This window comes from Bubalus bubalis, chromosome 2 (assembly GCF_019923935.1).
Source record: "Bubalus bubalis isolate 160015118507 breed Murrah chromosome 2, NDDB_SH_1, whole genome shotgun sequence".
NCBI classification, from domain to species: Eukaryota; Metazoa; Chordata; class Mammalia; order Artiodactyla; family Bovidae; genus Bubalus; species Bubalus bubalis.
The window spans coordinates 96,557,555-96,579,281 of NC_059158.1; the positions used below are offsets into that span (position 1 = coordinate 96,557,555).

The 21,727-nt window shown below is 36.9% G+C and overlaps 1 protein-coding gene across 30 annotated transcripts in view; it reads left to right on the forward strand.

Annotated features, from left to right (window-relative positions):
- The window catches only part of NEB (nebulin), a 218,281-nt gene that overhangs the window by 23,540 nt on the left and 173,014 nt on the right, over positions 1-21,727 (forward strand). For all 30 annotated transcript variants that reach the window (XM_044935534.1, XM_025261488.2, XM_025261512.2 and 27 more), the window contains exons 13-32: positions 277-393; positions 2,058-2,162; positions 2,259-2,366; positions 2,464-2,568; positions 2,986-3,084; positions 4,366-4,470; positions 5,444-5,551; positions 5,637-5,750; positions 6,936-7,037; positions 7,137-7,244; positions 7,334-7,438; positions 8,472-8,570; positions 11,116-11,220; positions 11,795-11,902; positions 11,988-12,101; positions 15,565-15,762; positions 17,737-17,844; positions 20,164-20,262; positions 21,047-21,151; positions 21,234-21,341. In XM_044935534.1, the coding sequence (XP_044791469.1) occupies positions 277-393; positions 2,058-2,162; positions 2,259-2,366; positions 2,464-2,568; positions 2,986-3,084; positions 4,366-4,470; positions 5,444-5,551; positions 5,637-5,750; positions 6,936-7,037; positions 7,137-7,244; positions 7,334-7,438; positions 8,472-8,570; positions 11,116-11,220; positions 11,795-11,902; positions 11,988-12,101; positions 15,565-15,762; positions 17,737-17,844; positions 20,164-20,262; positions 21,047-21,151; positions 21,234-21,341 (2,220 nt within the window). The remainder of the gene's footprint in view (positions 1-276; positions 394-2,057; positions 2,163-2,258; positions 2,367-2,463; positions 2,569-2,985; positions 3,085-4,365; positions 4,471-5,443; positions 5,552-5,636; positions 5,751-6,935; positions 7,038-7,136; positions 7,245-7,333; positions 7,439-8,471; positions 8,571-11,115; positions 11,221-11,794; positions 11,903-11,987; positions 12,102-15,564; positions 15,763-17,736; positions 17,845-20,163; positions 20,263-21,046; positions 21,152-21,233; positions 21,342-21,727) is intronic.

A 21,727-nucleotide genomic window follows, 5' to 3' on the forward strand; every position in this document is an offset into this window, starting at 1 on the left:
CTGTTTCTTGAATCTGTCCCAGGACCAGGTGTATAATCAATGCCCTATGGATACTTTTGAATGAATAAATGATGGGAAGAAAAGATATCCTGAAAATGTATGCAGTTTCTCCACTGCTGTTATGAATTACTATGAATATTTTGTTTACAAAATGTCAAGCTGCCAGTTTTCTGAAGAGAAAATTGATTCCTGGAGCAATGTCATAATATGTGTAAAAGAGAAGGAGAACAAAAGTAACATAGAGAATTACTTTATCACTTTATTTCACTCCCACAGGTAAAATACAAACAAGACTATGAAAAGAAAAAAGGAAAAGCAGATTATAATGTACTTCCTGCTTCAGAAAACCCACTGCTCAGGCAGCTGAAGGCGGCAGGAGATGCCCTGAGTGATGTAAGTATATTCTTGTCAAAAGTGGGTTTTTTTTAACCTGAGCTGCAAGAGGGATGAAATTTTTCTCCTTCTATAATGACTACATGCAAATAGAACTTTGCAAATACTTGAAGGTTATGGGGTAGCAGTTTCCCTGGAGCTGTCTAACAGGAAGGCACTAGTGTCTCTGAGTATGATATGTGTCAATTTGGGGAGCCTGTGGACTAGTTCAGTGGGCAGGGAAATCCTCATTTCCTTGAAACTCCAGGAGCCTGTGCCTTTGTGTGGGCAAAGAGTACATTGTAGAAGTTTTGTTGTGATTCTGATGGCAGCAGAAGGAGACTGAAAGGGGAAGACTAGGAGCTGGAGCCGCTTGGTGCCCTACCCTTGTGCTCTTCAAGCCTGCTGCTGGAGAGAAGGGAAATGTCCTGAATTTCACAACTTCTCTCCCTAACCTCCACCACTTTTTACTCAGGTTTTGACTCCAGAAACCATCATTTGCAGAGAGCAAAACTGCAAAGTCTTCACAGGAATTTCTAATAGTGGAATATTAAGAGCTTGTCTAATCCACTGCTTTTCAAATACACTAGATAAGTGAGAACTGGCCTGGCATTAGAAGATGCACAGCTCAAGGCCACTTTGATTATGTATATAAAAAGACTGAACATACTGTCAGTTGAGTTTTTCCCTTTTGATTACATAGTGTTAAGTTTCCCAGTATTTGAGATTATGTGTGGGTTAGTTATCTTTGTCCCTTGAGTTAAATCAGCACCGTAGATATGTATACATGTGACTGAGGAGGTGGGGTGAGTGATGTAGCAGGTGAGAGGACAGAAATGAATCTGTTCAAATAGCTCTACTAGGAAATCAGTGCAAAGCACTGTTTCCTGAATGAAGGTCATCTTTATTGAACATAAAAACCCAAGTTCAAATCCATTTTGTTGAAAAAGACAACAATATAAAAATATTAAAAATGAACAGCCCCAGTATGTGTATGTATGACTGATTTCCTTTACTGTCCACCTGAAATTATCACAACATTGTTAATCAGCTATAGTCCAAGATAAAATAAAAAGTTAAAATGACAATGATCTGCTTTATCAGTTGGGCACTGTAGAATCCAGTAATGGTTAGAGCTGAAGATAAGTCTAGAAGAGGAGAAGGGTTGGTAGACTGTATATACCTTATTTTTAAGATATACAGTCTGTTCATATAATAAGGAATTTTTCCTTGGTAGAAGGAGGAAGAGTGTATACTTCCCTGTGTTCTAGGCTTTTCCCATGAAGGTTTGTTTTTTAAAAAATGAAAAATTTACTGTCACTAAGAATGTTCCTGTTTCTCAGGGCATCATTAGTGAAGAAAGAGTATGTCAGTTGACAGGTAGAAAAGGCAGTAAGTCAGAAATACTCAAGCACCTCTGCAACTAAGGGTTTTGTCTGAGGCAATATATTGGTTTCTTAATTTTTTGGAGAATATTAAATATTTAGGCTTTGTAATAATTGCTAATAGAAAAGGTTTAAATCATTCACGACACCCCAAGGTGTGATTGTTAGTTTTAAGACAGTTGACAGGTAAAATCTTTTTTCTTCTTCCTTTGTTTAGTGTTGGAAAATACAAGTGCAATAATCATCAGCATGGGGGTGATAGGAACCTACTTTAATTGATTTTTTTCTTTCCTTTAACAGAAACTATACAAGGAAAACTATGAAAAGACGAAGGCAAAGAGCATAAATTACTGTGAGACACCCAAATTTAAGCTTGATACAGTTCTACACAACTTCAGTAGTGATGTAAGACCCCCCTACCCCCAACCCAGTCATTCCCTCTGTGAAAGCGAAGACCCATCATTTTGCCAATAAACAAATGATATATGTTTTGTCTTTCAGACTAAGTATAAAGATTACTACTTAAAGAATATTTTGGGACATTATGTAGGCAGCTACGAGGATCCGTATCATACACACTGCATGAAAGTCTCAGCTCAGAACAGTGATGTACGTTCTAAGGCAGTTGTTTGACTTTCCAAATAGCACATTTTCAGGGCATGAGTAGAGTGGTTGCATCCTTATGTCCGATTTCTTTTTCTTGTAGAAAAACTACAAGGCAGAATATGAAGAGGACAGAGGCAAAGGCTTCTTCCCCCAGACCATAACTCAAGAATATGAAGCGATCAAAAAACTAGATCAATGCAAAGATGTAAGTCTGTGGTATATACTATGAGCATTACCAATCTCCACAGTATCTAGTGGTCAAGATGTTTTTACAAATTTGACACTTCTGCAAACAAATGTTAGCAGGAGACTGTAAGAAACACAATTTATTTTTTAATAGATACACTATTTTCCCTGTGGTCACCCATACGACTCAAGTGTTAAATCTAGCTCATTTTCCCAAAGAAAAGTAATCAGGAATCTGAAGACATGGGACAGTTTCCTATATATATGTAAGAGCATCCCTCAAAAAAAGAACTACAGTCTAATTAGAAAATAATGTGTTTTATTTCCTACAAGTTTCTTTTCTTTCGGGGGATGGGGATATGGCAGCTTGGCCTCTAGGCCAGGTCAGATTTTGACAAGTGATACTACACTAAACCTGATTTCTTTTCTCCCACAGCACACCTACAAAGTCCATCCAGATAAGACAAAATTCACTCAAGTTACTGACTCTCCTGTTCTGATGCAAGCCCAAGTCAATTCCAAGCAGCTGAGTGATGTAAGTTCTCTTAAATATCCAAGAAATCCAGTTTTGAGGGATGATATATCATAGCTCTGTACTTAAAATCCATTTATAAAGAAGGGTTTTTATCCTTGTCATGTTTATTTTAAAAAGACTACGTAAGTTTTAATGAGTTTAACTTGTATACATTTGTAATCACCTAAAATGATCTGATCTGATCTGAAAATACTTAGTTACCTTGCATCTTCTTGGGTGGATAACAATTATAATAAGAGTTGTAGAAGAGAAACTAAATGTAGCTTAACGCACTGGAGAGCGCTTGAATTTGGGGGTCAGACACCAGTGAAAGTGAAAGTGTTAGTTGGTTAGTTGTGTCCTATTCTTTGCAACTACATGGACTGTAGCCTGCCAGGCTCCTCTGTCCATGGAATTCTCCAGGCAAGAATACTGGAGTGGGTTGCCATTCCCTTCTCCAGGGCATCTTCCCAACCCAGGGATTGAACCCAGGTCTCCTGCATTGCAGGCAGATTCTTTACTGTCTGAGCCACCAGGGAAAACCGGATTCAAATTTTAGCTGTCTTTTATGACCTGGGGGTCTAGGCAAGCTGTTGAACCTCTCCATCCCTCACAGTTTCCTTTGATAATAAACGCTTGTTTTGAAGATGAAATGAAAAGAAATATGTGCATGGTATGCATCCTGGCCCAGAGCAGGTATTGAGTACATGGGATTTCTCTCGTGCAAGTTTATTTTTGGGAAATGGAGTCTTTGAGATATGTTTTATCATATGAATTTTAAGTGTGAATTTTCAAATTTATGTTGAACTAAAAAAAAATATGAAAATAAAAATAACTTGAGTAGATTTATGGCCAGAAATGAAAGCTTCAGTTAGAGTATCCACAAACCATCATGCATGTGAGGGGACATAATCAGACTTGTTAGAAAATATTCTCCAGTGCATAAGCAATGACAGCTGAGGAGGAAAGGCTGAAACTCTCAGAATCTACAGGACCAACTGTGATATTTAAGGAGGGAAGCTTGTGTCTATGAAAAGCGGCCACCTCCTTCCGTTAGGGTCCTGCCATGGTGCCAGATGTGATTCGAGCATCAGCGATCCTCCACACAGGTGCTGATAAGAAAGGTGGCCTGCCCTCACTCTGGATTCCTCTCTTGATCATGACAGCTCTGTCAGTTCTTATTTAACAAAATGTATTTTACATTTTATGAAATGTATTCCACATGATTTTTTCCTTTGTATTTTGTAACAATTCTTCTGAGTAGAGGACTAATTTGCTCATTCTTTCCCTTCCCCTCCTCAGCTAAATTACAAAGCAAAACATGAAAACGAAAAGTTCAAGTGTCATATACCTCCAGATACGCCTGCCTTTATCCAGCACAAAGTCAACGCCTATAACCTGAGTGATGTGAGTTTCTCATGCACTATGCCTTCTGTTTGACTGACAACTATGCTTTTACTTTTGAGCTGCCTCATTGAATAAACATTTCAGTAATAAAGATGGGAATAAGGGTTAACATTTATATTGTGTTCCCTCTCTGAGGGTAACTCTGAATTCCCCTTTATAAAATGTGTGTAGCAATCTTGTAAGTAGCTTCACACAATGAGACAATCTTAATATATTCTAGGCAACCCTCAAAATGTCACTGTTCATGTATGTTTAATCTCAGATCTTAATGTTAGTTCTTTTAGCCATGTATTATTTTATATTATACTATAATTTTCTTTCAGGATCTGATATTTAAGATATAGTTTGATTTCATTTATTTCTCAAGCCTATAATTTCCCTTATATCTCACAAACAATACTTATTTCTACATGTAAGAGAACTTGCACTGACAAAGATATAGGGTATTCAGAAGTCATAAGGGCAGGTATCCATTGCTATTTTTCATTTCCAAACTTAATTTTATAGAAAAGTCAAGTTACCCATGAGGATTTCAATTTTTTCAACAATTCTATAAACAAGTACTAAAATTATCTAGCATCAGTGAATATTATAATGATTTGTAAAATAACCTTTTCAGAGAACTTTGAGAGCAAATGAAAATGGTGCTTTTATATAATACTAAGTAAGTTAACTGTAGATTATTTGTGCTACTCTGTAAAATCTTCGGTGTTAGGAATCAAATATTAGTATGATAACTAGAATGAAGTTAATATAATATTCTCATGGTGAGTAGAGAAGCTTAATCTTGAAAAATAGGAAGATTCATCTTAAGAATTATCTAAAATAAATTATCTAAAATTTCTTAAATGATGAAAATGGTCTATTTTATATTGAGACAAACCATTGGGTATTCGGTTACCCTTTAGTCTATAAAGTATGATAACATGCATATCACTTTTGCCTACTCCTGTGCTGCAATTTTTCTATCCAGAATATTTATAAACATGACTGGGAGAAGACCAAAGCTAAGAAGTTTGACATTAAGGTGGACGCCATTCCCCTGCTGGCAGCCAAAGCCAACACCAAGATCGCTAGTGATGTGAGTATGGCCTGGGCACCTGGGCGGGGAGGCCTCAGCAATGCTTCCTGATGAGTGGGATCTGACTCATATGATGTCCTTGTAGGTGATGTACAAGAAAGACTATGAGAAAAGTAAAGGGAAGATGATTGGAGCTCTCAGTATTAATGATGACCCCAAGATGCTGCACTCTTTGAAGACGGCCAAAAACCAGAGTGATGTGAGTGCTTTTGTGAACCTGTCTTTAGATGTGGCTGTACTTACTGTTTAATGTAAGCTTGGATGAGACATTAGCCTAAATGAAATCTCAGATTCAGGATGACAAATCAAACATTAAAACCCAGTTGTAAAGAATGATTAACTTCCTCATTCTTATGATGTCTCTGTACTTTGAGACACCAGAGTATTGTAAAGCTTCCTTTAATCCCTTAATGCCTTCAGTTTTATTCGGAGGTAAATTACACTAACAATACCATTTTCCTTATTGTTTTTTCTGGAAATAAGCTCAGTATCTCAGTATATCTAAACACCTATTCATTCCATGCCATGACGAAACACTTGGTACTTAAAAAAATATATATACAGAAAAATAAAAGGCAAGAAGTGAGAAAACCAGGCTACAGACGAAGTAGGGAAAACTCAGTGAAGCTTAAGTATTTTAGTTTAAGAATTTTATAAAATACTGATCTCATATTAAAGACATAAAATATTTTATTAAAAATAAAATTTTTTTACAAAAATTGCTTTTCTAATTCATAGCAAAGAAGAAATACTACCTATTCTGTATCACTTATAAATATTACTGTCTTTATTGAGGATATTTTTTGGACTTACTTATGGAAGAATTAAAAGAGAATGTGAAGAACTACGTGATGCACTCAATAACACAGAAAAGTCATATTTCGTATATCACTGTTATAAAGTAAAATTTAGGTTTTAATGATAAAAGCCAGCTTCCAGAGATATTGTAAGATGTGTTTTCATCAAGTACTGAATGGAATACTTTTCTACAACTGTGCCTAAGTATCCAAACTCCACTTTATACCTTTTACAATATTTCATACCAACGCTTAATAAAATCATTTTCCTTCAAACACATTCAAGTGGGAAAAAATATTTTAAGATAAAAAGTTGTTTAGACAGCAGCATTGGTGAGCTGTGATTTCTTCTGGCTGAGAAATATTAGGATAAGTACTGTAAACATATTTATGGTTACTGCAGACTTGATCATATAAGACAAGAGCCCCTACCATATTCATTCTGCTTTTCTGCTTTGTAGAAAACAAATGCTGAAGAAATACAAAAATTTCCATTCCGGTAAAGTATAGCAGTGACATGAATAGCTTCTATTCCATGAGATATATTCTTTCATTTTCTTTGTTTAATTTTCTTTTTCCTTTGACAGAGATTATACAAGGAAAACTATGAGAAGACAAAGGCAAAGAGCATGAATTACTGTGAGACTCCTAAATATCAACTTGATACCCTGCTGAAGAACTTCAGTGAGGTTCGAAAGGCCACGGTTACCTCTCGGGTTTGAGGGCTCTCCTTCTGTCTGATAAATAACTGTCTATTTGAGTTTGAAAACATATGTTTTCTTTTTCAGGCTAAATATAAAGATTCATATGTACAGAATGTTTTGGGACATTATATAGGCAGTTTTGAGGACCCATATCAAGTACATTGCTTGAAAGTTTCAGCTCAAAACAGTGATGTAAGTTTGAAGACAATTGTTCATGCTTCTCAGTAACAATGTTGAGAACAATAGAAATCATGATCTATTTTTGTTCTTTCTCATTACAGAAAAATTACAAAGCAGAATATGAAGAAGATAAAGGGAAATGCTATTTCCCTCAGACAATAACACAAGAATACGAAGCAATCAAGAAGCTAGACCAGTGTAAAGATGTAAGTCAGCTGCCCTGAAGTTTTGAGATTGTGTTTGGCATTCTTGTGCCATCTAGTGGTCAATTCAGCAGTTTAAATGCTAGCATCTAATGGTTCGCAGATGTTAAATTTTATTTTTTAGATAGAATTGGGGAATATAAAAATTACTATGAAGAAAATTATTTGTTACAAAATGATTTCAGGTTTTATAAACCTTTATTTCCACTAGTTTGTATATACATATATCTACACAAATACATACACACTCACACACACACACACACATGACTTTTGGGGAAAGAGTGAACATGGTGATTTGTAAGAGATAGGTGTATATTTTACATGATGGGCTGGCATGTGCCAGACACTGTCCTTGGTGCTGAGAAAGAATAGGGGACAAGCTGGGCTGCTGCTTGTTCAGTGTGCATCTGAGAAGGAGAGACAGACGATAAACAAAGAACATAGAAACTAGAAAGATAGATCAGAAAACTAAAGTGATGCTATAGGGTTGAAATAGAATGATGTGGGTGATGGGGACTGGATGGATACCATAGGTTGGGTGGTCAAGGAATGTCTAAGGCAAAGACTATAGCCGTGCCAAGATCCAGGGAAGAGCAGTGGGAAGAACAGCCTGAGAAGAAACACACTCAGCGTGTAAGGACTTGAAAGCATGATGTAACTGACATATACCAGGGGAGGGACAGCAGTAAGAGGTAAAATGGTAGGAGATGGAGGGAGGTGGATTCTGTAGGGGAGGGCTGGTAGGCCAATGTACACTTTACACTGAACCCGAGTCCAGTGGCGAGCCATTGTAAGGCTTCGGCAGGGGGAGGCTAATCTGGTTGCTGAATTGTGGCAGGGAAATTAGTTTGGAGGCAACTTCAGGAGAGAGGGAGATAGAGAAAGAGAGAGGAAGTGAGAGCACATCAACCAAGTTTTCAAGGACGAAATGCACTGTATTTTTGGCTGGAAACTTTGTACACGTTATTGTGTATATGAACAAGAATCTAAAGAAACATTATGAAATTTCATTAACAGACCTCTTCTTTTGTAGCATACCTACAAAGTTCATCCAGATAAGACCAAATTCACAGCTGTCACTGATACTCCTGTACTGTTGCAAGCCCAGCTCAACACAAAGCAGCTTAGTGATGTAAGTGGCCTGATTAATGCAGGCGTGGGTGACCCAGAATGCTTTGCTTATTGGATGTCAGCATCTACATATTTCACCTTCATGGGCTCATCTGTTATTCCAGTAATGTCACTTTTTTCATATAGTCAATAAAATGCAAATGAAGCTGCTAGACTGAATTGTAGCCTCAGGAAGAATGGTGTCAGACAATAGTAAGAATGACTAATAATTCTGCAATAACTCCTCGATTTTTAGTGGGAATTTGCTCATTAGGATCTCTCACATTCCAAAAATAATGCATACTAAAATTTCAAGGCAACTTAAATGACAATAAAAACAGCTACTTGAGTAGATAACAAGGCAAATTTTCCCCATTCCTAAGTTTGCCAACAAAGGCTTTACAGAAAGAAAAAGAGCACAGAAACAAGGAAGATGCCAGACAATAATACAAAAACTAATATAGGATGTTGATAATATAGAATTCAAATCAGATGATGTGTGAGAAAGTAATGGGGGTGCACTTTGGATTAGGAAGTCAAGGGAGGTCTAAAGTAGAATGATCCAGCCATGCAGCAGTGCTTCTCAAATATTGACATGTATGTGGGTGATAAATGGAGATTCTGGTTTGGTAGGCCTGGAGGGACTTATATAAACTCCCTAGTCCCCACTTTGAGTAGCTAGGTATGTGTTCATTGCTCAGTCATGTCCAACTCTTTGGCAACCCCATGGACTGTAGCCCACCAGCCTCCTCTGTCCATGGAATTCTCCAGGCAGGAATACTAGAATGGGTAGTCATTCCCTTCTCCAGGGGATTTTCCCAACCCAGGGATCAAACCCAGGTCTCCTGCATTGCAGGCAAATTCTTTACCAACTGAGCTACCAGGGAAGCCCTGAGTAGCCAGCTAAATCCTGAGGAGTAGCATGTGTTCCTCAAGACAGGAAGATGTAATACTCCATTTGCTGTACTTAAACATGGTTTTTAGTAACATGAATTATCTCATGTGCAGTTGGTAAAGGAATGTCTACCATTTTTCTACATTCTACATACATGCATTAATATATGATTAATATATACAAATCATATCAATATATGATTTATATATAACAAATCATATTAATATTAATCTATCAATATACTATTAATATACTTAATTATATTAGTAATATATTGATAGTAATAAAATATATTAGTTAATCATACTAATAAATGATCAATTTGTTTTTCTGACTTGCTTTACTCTGTATGACAATCTCTAGGTCCTACCATGTCTCTGAAAATGGCATGAGTTTGTTCCTTTTTATGGCTGAGTAATAGTCCATTGTGTGTGTGTGTGTGTGTATATATATATGCCACATCTTCTTTATCCATTCCTCTGTTGATGGACCTTTAGGTTGCTTCCATGTCCTGGCTGTTGTAAATAGTACTTCCATGAACTTTGGGATGCATATATCTTTTGGAATTATTGTTTTCTCCATAACACTGTAATGCAATTATACACCAACAAAATTTTAAAAAGAAAGTAATGGTGTCAATGTAATCCAAAAGACATATTGGTTCATGTGCAACTTTTCCCAGCATATTAATATTTTGTGTTCCAATGAAGGACAACTAGCTAACATCGGGCTTCCCTGGTAGCTCAGCTGGTAAAGAATCTGCCTACAGTGCCAGAGACCCCAGTTCCCTTCCTGGGCCGGGAAGATCCCCTGGAGAAGGGATAGGCTACCCACACCAGAATTCCTGGGCTTCCCTGGTGGCTCAGTTGGTAAAGAATCTGCCTGCAATGCAGGAGACCTGGGTTCAATCTCTGGGTCGGGAAGATCCCCTGGAGAAAGGAATGGCTACCCACTCCAGTATTCTGGCCAGGAGAATTCCATAAACTGTATAGTTCATGGGGTCGCAAAGAGTCAGACACAACTGAGCGACTTGCACTACTTTCAAATACTAATAACATCAGTGCTGCAACTGAGCTTGGCAAGCGGCAGAGGAATGTAATCTTGTGCATGGTGCCCAGGAACCACCCTCTCTTCTCCTTGTCCTGGTGAGGTCAGGGGTTCTGTCTTGAAGAATCTGAAATGCATGGTTCTTCTCAGTGCATTTGCCTTTAACTCCAAAATTCAACAGCCTCATTCCTTCTTTACATTCTCTTCCTTCCACCTAATGTCACCTTTTAAAAATTTCAAATAAAGTCCCATATCTTGTACTTTTGATAAGAATTTATGTATCTTTTTTAAGCTGTTCTAGCATTCTATTTAGAGTTATTAGTCAGTGCTCCGATTACATAGATTTTGAGGGTTCGTGTTCTCAAGGCACACCCCAGAGGACAATGAGGTTCCCATATATACATTGTGATGGCATTTACAAAATGATAACCCAGGGTTGTCTTATACCAGCGTCCATGAAAGAGGAAGTGAGTCTGGATCCTATGCTGAATTTTGACTGGATAGACTATTTCTTTGAGTCATTTTTCTAAAAAGGATAGTAATGACTTAGCTATATACATTCTCCTTTATAAACTCAAGGAAGTTCCTACCCTGACCTGTTTGGCCATTCTCTATTGCTTTTCAGCTGAATTACAAGGCAAAGCATGAAGGTGAGAAATTCAAGTGCCATATACCAGCAGATGCTCCACAGTTTATACAACACAGAGTCAACGCCTATAACCTGAGTGATGTGAGTACCATACATGTTGGTGTATGGATGAAGAGGAAATATTATGAATGCTTAAAAGGACCAGATTAGGAGTTATGCAAATAAACAACTGTTGAGATGCTTGCCAGAGTGCCAAATGGAGCTTTTGAACTTAAATGCTCTTAAGACTTTCTGGTAGCCATTTGATTTCATTTTCCACAGTCTCTGTTACTATTAAAAACATTCTTTCAATCACCCTGCCCCCTTCCTCCCCACCAATCCCTAGAGTTTGACAAGATCTCTCATACTCTCATAAGGAAATGCCACATTTCCCCTTCTCCAATTGGTTGTCAGGTTATATTATCCTTTATGTATCAAGATAGCAGAGTCTGTAGAAAGTTTACAGAACCCTGGAAAGAGTATATTATACTTATTTTGTGGTGGAGGAAAGAAGCTAGAGGATAGATAATAAGCTATATTATCATTTGGTAAATATAGTATTAAGTAGGTAAAGTAAGTCTATATACAAAGTTTCGATCTGTTTTTAAATTTTTACTGAGTTAATCTGTATTAGTTATTGTTCTTAAAATTCCTGTGCTGAAATTTTTCTGTCCAGAATATTTATAAACATGACTGGGAGAAGACCAAAGCTAAGAAGTTTGACATTAAGGTGGACGCCATTCCCCTGCTGGCAGCCAAAGCCAACACCAAGATTGCTAGTGATGTGAGTATGGCCTGGGCACCTGGGCGCGGGGGCCTCAATGATGCTTCCTGATGAGTGGGATCTCACTCGTGTGATGTCCTTACAGGTGATGTACAAGAAAGACTATGAGAAAAGCAAAGGGAAGATGACTGGAGCTCTTAGTATTAATGATGACCCCAAGATGCTGCACTCGTTGAAGACGGCCAAAAACCAGAGTGATGTGAGTGCTTTTCTCAATCTGTCTTGTTTTTAGTATTGTGTCCCAGTTAATATGGCCAAGGATAATGATGTAAAAGGATTGCATCAGGTTCACAACAACAAACTGCTGAGCAGAACTTTAAAAGTAGAATGATTCCCCAAGTTTTTGTTCCCCTCATGTTTGAGGAGATAAATTATTTGTACTTGATTACCATTTCACTTTGAAAGACCTATGTGCTCATATTTAGTAGAATATTGAGTATAATTTTTAGCATCATTTGGAAAACATTAAGGTATTTTCATATTTTCTAATTGAAGAGTAACTTCTAAAATTAAGTTTTAAAAAGTGGACTTATTTTGAAAGAAAAATCATGAGTCAGAGATAAAAATCTTAGTATAGTGAACCTTGCTCTTTATTGACTTTAGTAATTAGTATTGACCTAGATCTAAGGAAAAATATACCATTAATTATAGTTACATTTGAGAATCTGATAAAATATTTGGATTATCTCTCCAGAAAAATGGAGGTTTTTTGCACCTTTACCTTTCAGAGAATTCATGGATTCCTTAAATATTGCCTTTAGGCCATCTATCATCTTCCAGTTAAAATTCTTAGCATAGAGAGGCAAACATACACTATCACAAATTATAATATACACTATATTTTAAAATGCTTAGCGAATCCCTTAAGAGTGGTAAGAATGTTCAACATAGCTTGAAATATTAGTTTTTCATGATGAAAGAGAAAGGCATTTATATCTTTTGCTTTCATTTTAACCATGTGTGAAAGGGTGAGATTAGAGCATTCCCTCCATATACAAAAATAAACTCAAAATGCATTAAAGACCTGAAATCATGAAACTCCTAGAAGAGAATCTAGGTAGGACACTCTTTGATATAAATTGTAGTAATATTTGGGGGGATCTGTCTCATAAGGCAAAAGAAATAAAAACAAAAACAAATTAGGGTTAGGGAAGTTTTTGCATAGCAAAATGAAGAGACAACCTATGAAATAGAAAATATTTGCGAATGATATAACTCACAAGGGGTTAACATCCAAAATATATAAACAGCTCATACAGATCAGTATCAAGGAAACAATCCAAAAAAAAAAGGGCAGAAAATTTGAATAGACATTTTTCCAAAGAAGGCATATAGATGGCTAACAGGCACATGAAAAGATGTTCAACATGGTTGATTTTTTGGCAGAAACCATCAAAATTCTGTAAAGCAATTATCCTTCAATTAAAAAATAAATTTAAAATAAAAAAATGTTCAACATAGCTAATTATTAGAGAAATACAAATCAAAACAACCATGAGATATCACCTCACATCTATTAGAATGCCTATCATCAAAAGTCTAAAAATAACAAATATTGGCAAGGATATAGAGAAAAGAGAACTCTCCTACACTGTTGGTGGGAATGTAAATTGGTGCAGCCATTATGGAAAACAGTATGGAGGTTCCTTGAAAAACTGAAAGTGAAGCTACCATATGATCCAGCAGTCCCACTTCTGGGCTTATACCTAGAAAAGAGGAAGACTCTAGTTCAAAAAGATACATTCATCCCAGTATTCGCAGCAGCCTTATTTACAATAGCTAAATATGGAAGCAACCTAAGTGTCCAACAAATGAATGGATAAACAAGATGTGGTATATGTATACTATTGAGTATCGCTCAGCCATAAATAAGAAGGAAATTCTGCCATTTGCAGCAGTGTGGTTGTACCTAGAGAATATTATGTTTGTAAAATAAGTCAGAGAAAGGCAAATATTGTATGATATCACTTGAGTGTGGAATCTAGAAAATAAAATGAACATACATAACAAAACAGAGATAGATACAGAAAACAAACTTGTAGTTACCCGTGGGAAGAGGGAGAGAGGGGCAAGATAGGGGTAGGGGATTAAGAGATACAAACTGCTTATGTATAAAATAGATACACAATTAGGATATATTTTAGAGCACAGAATTATCACAGTTATAGCCATTATCTTGTAACTTTTCACGGAATGTAATCTATAAAACTACTGACTTACTATCCACCTGAAACTAATATTGTAAATCAACTATACTTCAACTTAGAAATATAGCCATTTGGATCTTTGACAACCTTTTATATGTACTGACAGGTGTGAGCTGGTTTGAATTTGAACGAGAGTTAGAACAACATAAATGAGGGAATTCCCTGGTGATCTAGCGGTTAGGACTCTGTGCTTTCCCTGCCAGGGCATGAGTTTGATACCTGGTCAAGGGATAAGCTGCATGACGGAAACAGTTTAGTCAAAAGCACTTCCACACACCAACTGCTATTACAACATTGCTTTATCTGTTTATTTCTAATAAAGACAAAGTTTTTTTTAGGTGTTCTTGCATGCCATCAGAAAGTGGCCATATTTTAACATCATAAACCAGGGCCTAGATTAAACAGTTAAGAGAGAGATTTATTCTATGAAACTGACTACCCATGAAAGATTAAAAGGAAGATTACATCCCCTAGTAAAGCTAAAAGATCAGATGATTTGCAGAAGGAATTCCTACAGGAACTTGATAATGCACATCCATACTTGCTACCTTGGATCACTGTAATCACCCTTATGTGATTATAGGGAAATATAATGGGTTTAGAATTTTCCTAAGAGTACTGGGCCGGAATTTTTCTGTTAAGGTAATTGGTGAGCAAACATGATGAAGCTGGGCTTTGACCTAATTAGCATCCTCTCCAACCATTCCAGAAAACCAGCCAATGAAAGTTCCTTCTGAGGCCCAGTCAGGACATCTGGTTTATGAGAACACTGTACATAAAGACCAAGGTTACTTTCATGGCTCAGTTTCATAAATTTTTCTCCTTTGAGGTCTTGTAGCTGCTGAAATCTGAAGCTTCTTTTAAATTGTAACCAAAATTAAACTTAGTATGAACAAAAACCTTTGGGGTTCTCAGTGGAGCTTATTTATTGTCCAAACTAGAATAGTCAGGTTGAAAAATCAGTAACTATTCATTTAAAGATGACTTTAGAAAAGTCAAGAAGTCAAGTGTACAGCCCTATTTACAAAGTATTCATTTTATACAATCAGAAGTATGAAGTGATTGTCATATAATTTTTGATAATTTAAAAAATACTTTTTTAGTGGAAAACTCTTCAACAATTATTACCTTGGTAGAAATAATGCTTATTAGTGGTCCTTGAAAAACCCTATTTTAAAATAAAATAATAGTTGGCTGAACCAGAAACTGTGGCCCATTCATAATGTCTGACAATTTCTCTTTAATCTAAAAAAAAAAGATTGGAGAAAATCTGTCCATGTGTGATTTGAGGGGGGAGGTGTTCAACAAGTGAAACATCAAATTCTAAGAAAAAAATCACTAACTAGATGTTTGGGTCTGTATCTCTAACTTGTATTTATTGCTTAATAGAGATCTCTGCTTTTCTGCAAATCCATTGAAGGTTTGTATTAATAATTGGTAATTTCTTGTTCACAGCGTGAATATCGTAAAGACTATGAAAAGTCAAAAACTATCTACACGGCACCTCTCGACATGCTCCCACTCACTCATGCTAAGAAATCTCAGGCAATTGCCAGCGATGTAGACTATAAGCACCTCTTACACAATTACAGCTACCCGCCCGACAGCGTTAATGTGGATCTTGCCAAGAAGGCTTATGCACTGCAGAGCGATGTGAGTAACCAGATTTTCTCTATTCCTGCTATTTAAGGTAGAAACTGAGAAGGGTTTCTAAGCTTAGTGATGTTTTTGGCAATTCTCATAAATGTCTACACTGTCTTCTGTGTGTAGCCAATATGTGATGAGAAAATGATCCTGGGGATTCTATGAGAGCACACTCTTCAGAGTTAGAAAGGCCTGGGGTTGGCAGGCACCCCATCATATTGCTTTTGGGAAACTGATCAAACTTGCTGAGTTTAGAGTCCTCCTTATAAAATTGGAATAATATAAAAGAATTGTTGTGATTATTTAAATGCATTCAAAATACTCTTAGCATGGTGCCAGGCCCTGGTGAATTCTCAATAAACATTTGCTAGTTTTATCATCACTATTAGCATAATTATCACATTCATCAGTCAGTAAATTTTGTATAGGTTGCTATCTTGTCTGAAAATAAAATGTATGATTTATCATATTACTTTTTATAATAGCTGGGTTTTTTCCTGCAGATCAAAACATCTTTAGGCAAATCAATTTGTCTGAGCTATACAACTGAACACCTTGTCCTAACAATTCAGTTTTTTTTAGTGGTAAAATATGCATAACATAAAGTTGGCCATATTTACCATTTTTAAGTGTACAGTTCAGCAGCAGTTAATTACACTGTTGTAAAATCAGCCTCAGAACTTTTTCATCTTACAAGAATTAAATCTTATGTGCATTAAATAATCCCCATTTCCTCTTCCCCTCAGCCCCTGTCAACCACCCTTCTACTTTCTTTGATCTCACATCAATGGAATTATGTAGTGCTTGCCTTTTTCTGATTGGCTTATATCATTTAGCATGATGTCCTCAAGGTTCATTCATAGTGTGTGTGTCACAATTTCCTTCCTTTTTGAGGCTGAATAATGTTCCAATTTGCATGTATATATGGTATTTGATTTATCCATTCATCCGTCAGTGAACATTTGGGTAGTTTCCACCTTTTGGCTACTGAGAATAATGCTACAATGAACATGGGTGCATGAATATCTTTAAGGCCCCGCTTTCAATCCTTTTGAGTATATACACAGAAGTAGAATTTCTGGATGATAAAATAGTTCTATTTTTAATTTTTTGAGAAACTGCTATACTATTTTCTATATCAGCTGTACAATTTTACATTCTCATGACTAAAAATTCTATTTTATGCATTATTATCCTTTTGTTTGTTTCATTTTTTTTATGTCTCATCTTCCCAAATAGATCAGTTTTCTCAAAGGCAGGAACCAGTGGTTTCTTGATTTTTCATTCCATTTAAAAGGCCCCCACTGATCTAAATTTTGTATCTAGAGCATATGTTTTAGGTATCATCTATAGCCAGACAACAAAAGTTGGTTAAGAGTAGGTTATTATTTTAATAGCATCAAGTAACTGTCCCCCAGATAGGTTCAATTCCAAATGATAACCGCTCTCCATAAGCAAATTATTGAATACAACTATTTTAAAATGCATTGTTAGCTAATGGAGAAACACTCTTAAGCTGACCATTACACGTGAAGGCAATGTGTGTAAACACTTAGTACAAATAATTACTATCAAGTCTTATCAGCAAATAAGCAAAATTATCCATCTTCAATATGGCCTTTAGTGACATAGAAACACAATACTAGTGTTCTAGTGAGCAAACAGATCTGATGATCAAAATATAGCAATTTCATTTGTTCTTTGAAATATAGTTTTGAATTTAGCATTTTCCGGATCGGAATTATAATTCCACATACTTGGGAAATAAGAATGAAGGAGAATATATGCCAACTAGAAAGAACAGTGAAAACCTAAGGACTGTTAAAAATCTCTCCCCAAGGAAATGTTTAAAATAACTTCAATGCATGGAGTAAGGAATCTGGTCAGAAATCTTACAAGCATTTTGGGGGGAAAAATGTTAATGATTTTACAAATAAGGATGGCTCTGAATAAAGAAGTATAACCTTTCTCTCGGTGTTCTAGGTGGAATACAAAGCTGACTACAACAGCTGGATGAAGGGTTGTGGCTGGGTGCCTTATGGGTCCTTAGAAATGGAAAAGGCAAAGCGAGCGTCAGACATTCTGAATGAGGTACAGACATCACCTCTCTGTGTGTCACAGAGACAGAGTTGTGAATGTGCCATGTTAAACTCCCCCAAACCATGGGAAGGGCCTCCTTTACCACCTCATTTTCTGGTATTGTTGCTACAGGAAGAAACCAAATTATCACGTGTTTTCATTATCTCAGTAGATAATTGTACCCCTTCACATCACCAAAGTCATTTATGTTAACCATTGATGGCAGAAATATCTTCAACAACTTTATTGAGGTATAGTTTGCATACCACAGAATTTACATATTTTAAGTGCACACCTTGACAAGTTTTATTAAATCCGTACAGTTGTATAGCCATCCCCACAACCGATTTTTTTTTTTTGAATGGTAAACACATCTTTATTTTTCAGAAGCAAGCTAGTAAGTGAGTAATATACTTTGAAATACATAAAGCAGGAGTGAAATCATCATGGTCAAGGGAGGCTGGACTGGAAGTTTGGTTAGGTCACTGGATGTATCAAGAGATTAGTTCAAGGTTGCTTCAATTTTGGCCTTGGGTTTCATGAGATTCCCCCTGCTGCTGCTGCTGCGTCACTTTAGTCGTGTCCAACTCCGTGCGACCCCAGAGACGGCAGCCCACCAGGCTCCTCTGTCCCTGGAATTCTCCAGGCAAGAACACTGGAGTGGGTTGCCATTTCCTTCTCCAATGCATGAAAGTGAAAAGTGAAAGTGAAGTCGCTCAGTCGTGTCCGACTCTTAGCGACCCCATGGACTGCGGCCTACCAGGCTCCTCCGCCCATGGGATTTTCCAGGCAAGAGTACTGGAGTGGGGTGCCACTGCCTTCTCCGAGATTCCCCCTACTAGTTAGGAATTGTTTTAGCAGCAGGAAAAAGAATATTTGAAATTATGGAGGCTACTCACATACTTTGCCTTCAAAATAGTTAGGAGGGAGTTGGCTGCTGGCATATATTCAGTGATGTCAGACCCACAATTGAATTTTAAGATGCTAAATTTTTTTTTCCCCCAAAATTCCCACACCCATTTTCGACCCCAGACAATTACAGATCTTCTTTCCATCTCTATAATTTTGTCTTTTCCAGAAATATCTTTTGAATCAGGATTCTTTCACTTAGCGTAATGTTTTTGAGGTTCATCCATACTTCTACATGTGTCCGAAATATGTTTCTTTTTATTAGTAGTATTCCTTTGTATGGCTATATCACATTTTGGTTGTCCAACTGGGCATACGCATATTTTTCCCCCAAAATATGGTGATTGTAAATTATGCATATAATGACAATTATAGAAACACTTTTCTTTGAAGTATTATTGTTCCCTGTGCTATATTCCTGATGACTTTGAAGTAGTATATATATTGTTATTCAGTCTAAAAAGAAACAGTGATGATCCTGGGGTTCTTAAAGCAGTCCCTTCTTTGACAACAGCTGAACATTGCCACTGCTGTAAGGTTTATCTGTCATCCAGGAAGTTAGACCACACGAAGCAGGATCAGAGGTGCCAAGTGAGGGTTGTCTTCCACACCCAAGTTTTTGTTCTTGTTGTTTTGTACTGCTGTTTGTTTATTTTGGGTAGAAACTCCTTTATCTACTCAAGAGAGGTCATACAGAAGGAGCTCTTCTGGGTTGGTGGTTTTCAGAAATCTGAAGTGGAAAGAGGGGATGCTTCTATATACACAGAGAGGGATTATAATATGCATGAAGGAAGAAAACTAGGAAAAGAATATAGGAATGAGGGTGGCTGATGTTGATAGCTCCCAATTGAGACACCTTCCCACTGTCCCCTCTCCTGTGTCTCTTCAGCACTTTGGTGATAATTTATGTATTAACCACATTAAGGCTTGCAAAGTGAAAGTCCTCCCTTCTTTGTTGGTAACCCAGAGCTGTTGCCCTAGTTCCTCAACTGGAAAACTGTGACAGGGAAAATGGCACCCCTGAGAGCTTCTAAGTGTCATGTAAAACTACTCCACTTGTCCTTGCCTCTTTTCTGTTAATCCTTTAGAAAGCTCTGTGAGGTTTCAGGATTCTACTGAGCTGACAGTGCCTTCTTTCATATCATAAGCAAGAAATTAAGAGAGTGAAGTCGGTTCGTGAAAGTTGTATTGGTCTGTACTTTCCCCAAACAATTGAAAATTAAAACGAATCTCTTAAAATGCTGGCTTTTGTATTGTATTCATTCCCCCTGCACCTACCCAAGACAACAAAAAATCTAGTATTTTTACATTTTAAAAATCAGGAAAAATTCTTGTCCCTACAAAATGAATTTGTAAGATTTTGATACATATTAGCTTTTGGTGAAAGTAATATTCTTTTTGTCTTTTTAATTCATCAAACAGAAAAAATATCGCCAACATCCAGATACTCTCAAGTTTACTTCAATTGAAGATGCTCCAATTATAGTACAATCTAAGATTAACCAAGCCCAGAGGAGTGATGTAAGTGCTAATTCTCTCTGTATTTAAATGTTAACTAATACAAATATATGTGTATTCCAAATGTAATGATCACTGTACTTATCACACAATCTAAAGAGACTTGAGTATGTGAGCAACAGTATAATCCCTCAGCTTTTCATTAATAAAAGTCACACCCTATTTATATCTTTAGAAGATTGTGTATTTTGTGCTGACAATTTTTTTTAGCACAATTATACGTTGCTTTCCAAGGACAAGGTAAGAGGGACTTCTTTGATAATCAGAAACACAAACTTGTATCTAGGAAAGATTAGGAAAGTGAATGTAGATACTATATCATATGAAGGAGTTACTATTTTAAGTCAGAGTTAACACAAAAATCATGCTTAGTAAAAACTATCCCTAAGTTCTGTTAGTCACTCACTGCTCACAAAGTATAATATAGGGAGTTTGTGAATCCTACCCTATTATCTTTTCCTATGCTCAAAAAAGTGTCTGGAGGTTATCTTTGTCATTGGGTCACCTCCCTGGGCTTCTAGGTAGGTGCCCCACCTCAATCTGGAGGTTCTTATCTCATACCAAGGGACTTTTGCCAAGGCTAAACTGGCACTAAGATCAGACCCTGTGCAATGGCATAGGAGACTTAAATGCCTACAGATATTTTCAAGTGAATATGGAGATGGCTCTGAGTGTGTGTTTCATAAAAAACTCCTCTATGCAGTGTGATCTGCTCAGAAATTTTCCTGTGCCATTAAACACTTTCCTGTACTTTATTCATTTGTTTATGCTTTGTATTCCCTTTCAGGTTGCCTACAAAGCCAAAGGAGAGGAAGTTATTCACAAGTACAGTCTGCCAGCGGACCTGCCCCAGTTCATTCAGGCTAAAGTCAATGCCTACAATATCAGTGAGGTGTGCACGAGGGTTCAGTTGCTCATGGAGGGTTAAGCCTTTTCTGCATGTGGTCTATCTTCAAATGACATTTTTCTTGCAGAATTTGTACAAAGCAGATTTGAAAGATTTGAGCAAGAAGGGATATGACCTGAGAATTGATGCGATTCCCATCAAAGCTGCCAAAGCAGCCAGGCAGGCAGCAAGTGACGTAAGTCCAGCTGGTGGTCTCCTGTGTGTAACCAGAAAATGTGGGTTGGTGGGCTTGTTACCCAAGTCACCATGTCTGGTGTCCCTGACTTGGAGCAAGCCAGGCTGAAACAATTCAGGAAGGAAAATTCTCTAAACAGATCTGAATTTTCTTGGGGGTAAGGATTTGTATAACCTTGAGTGATCTGTTCTAATCAAGCCCCCTAATTTTAAATTCTCTTTTATAATTCTGCACAAATTCATGTCATTCCTCTGATAGATATAAAGAAGTTACTTGCTATTTACATCATCATAACCTCCTGATGGTAAACTTTTATCTCAAAACTTGCTTAATTTCTATGAATTCTCTCTTTCCCATACCTCTGTTTTTACTTCTTTGCGTCTACA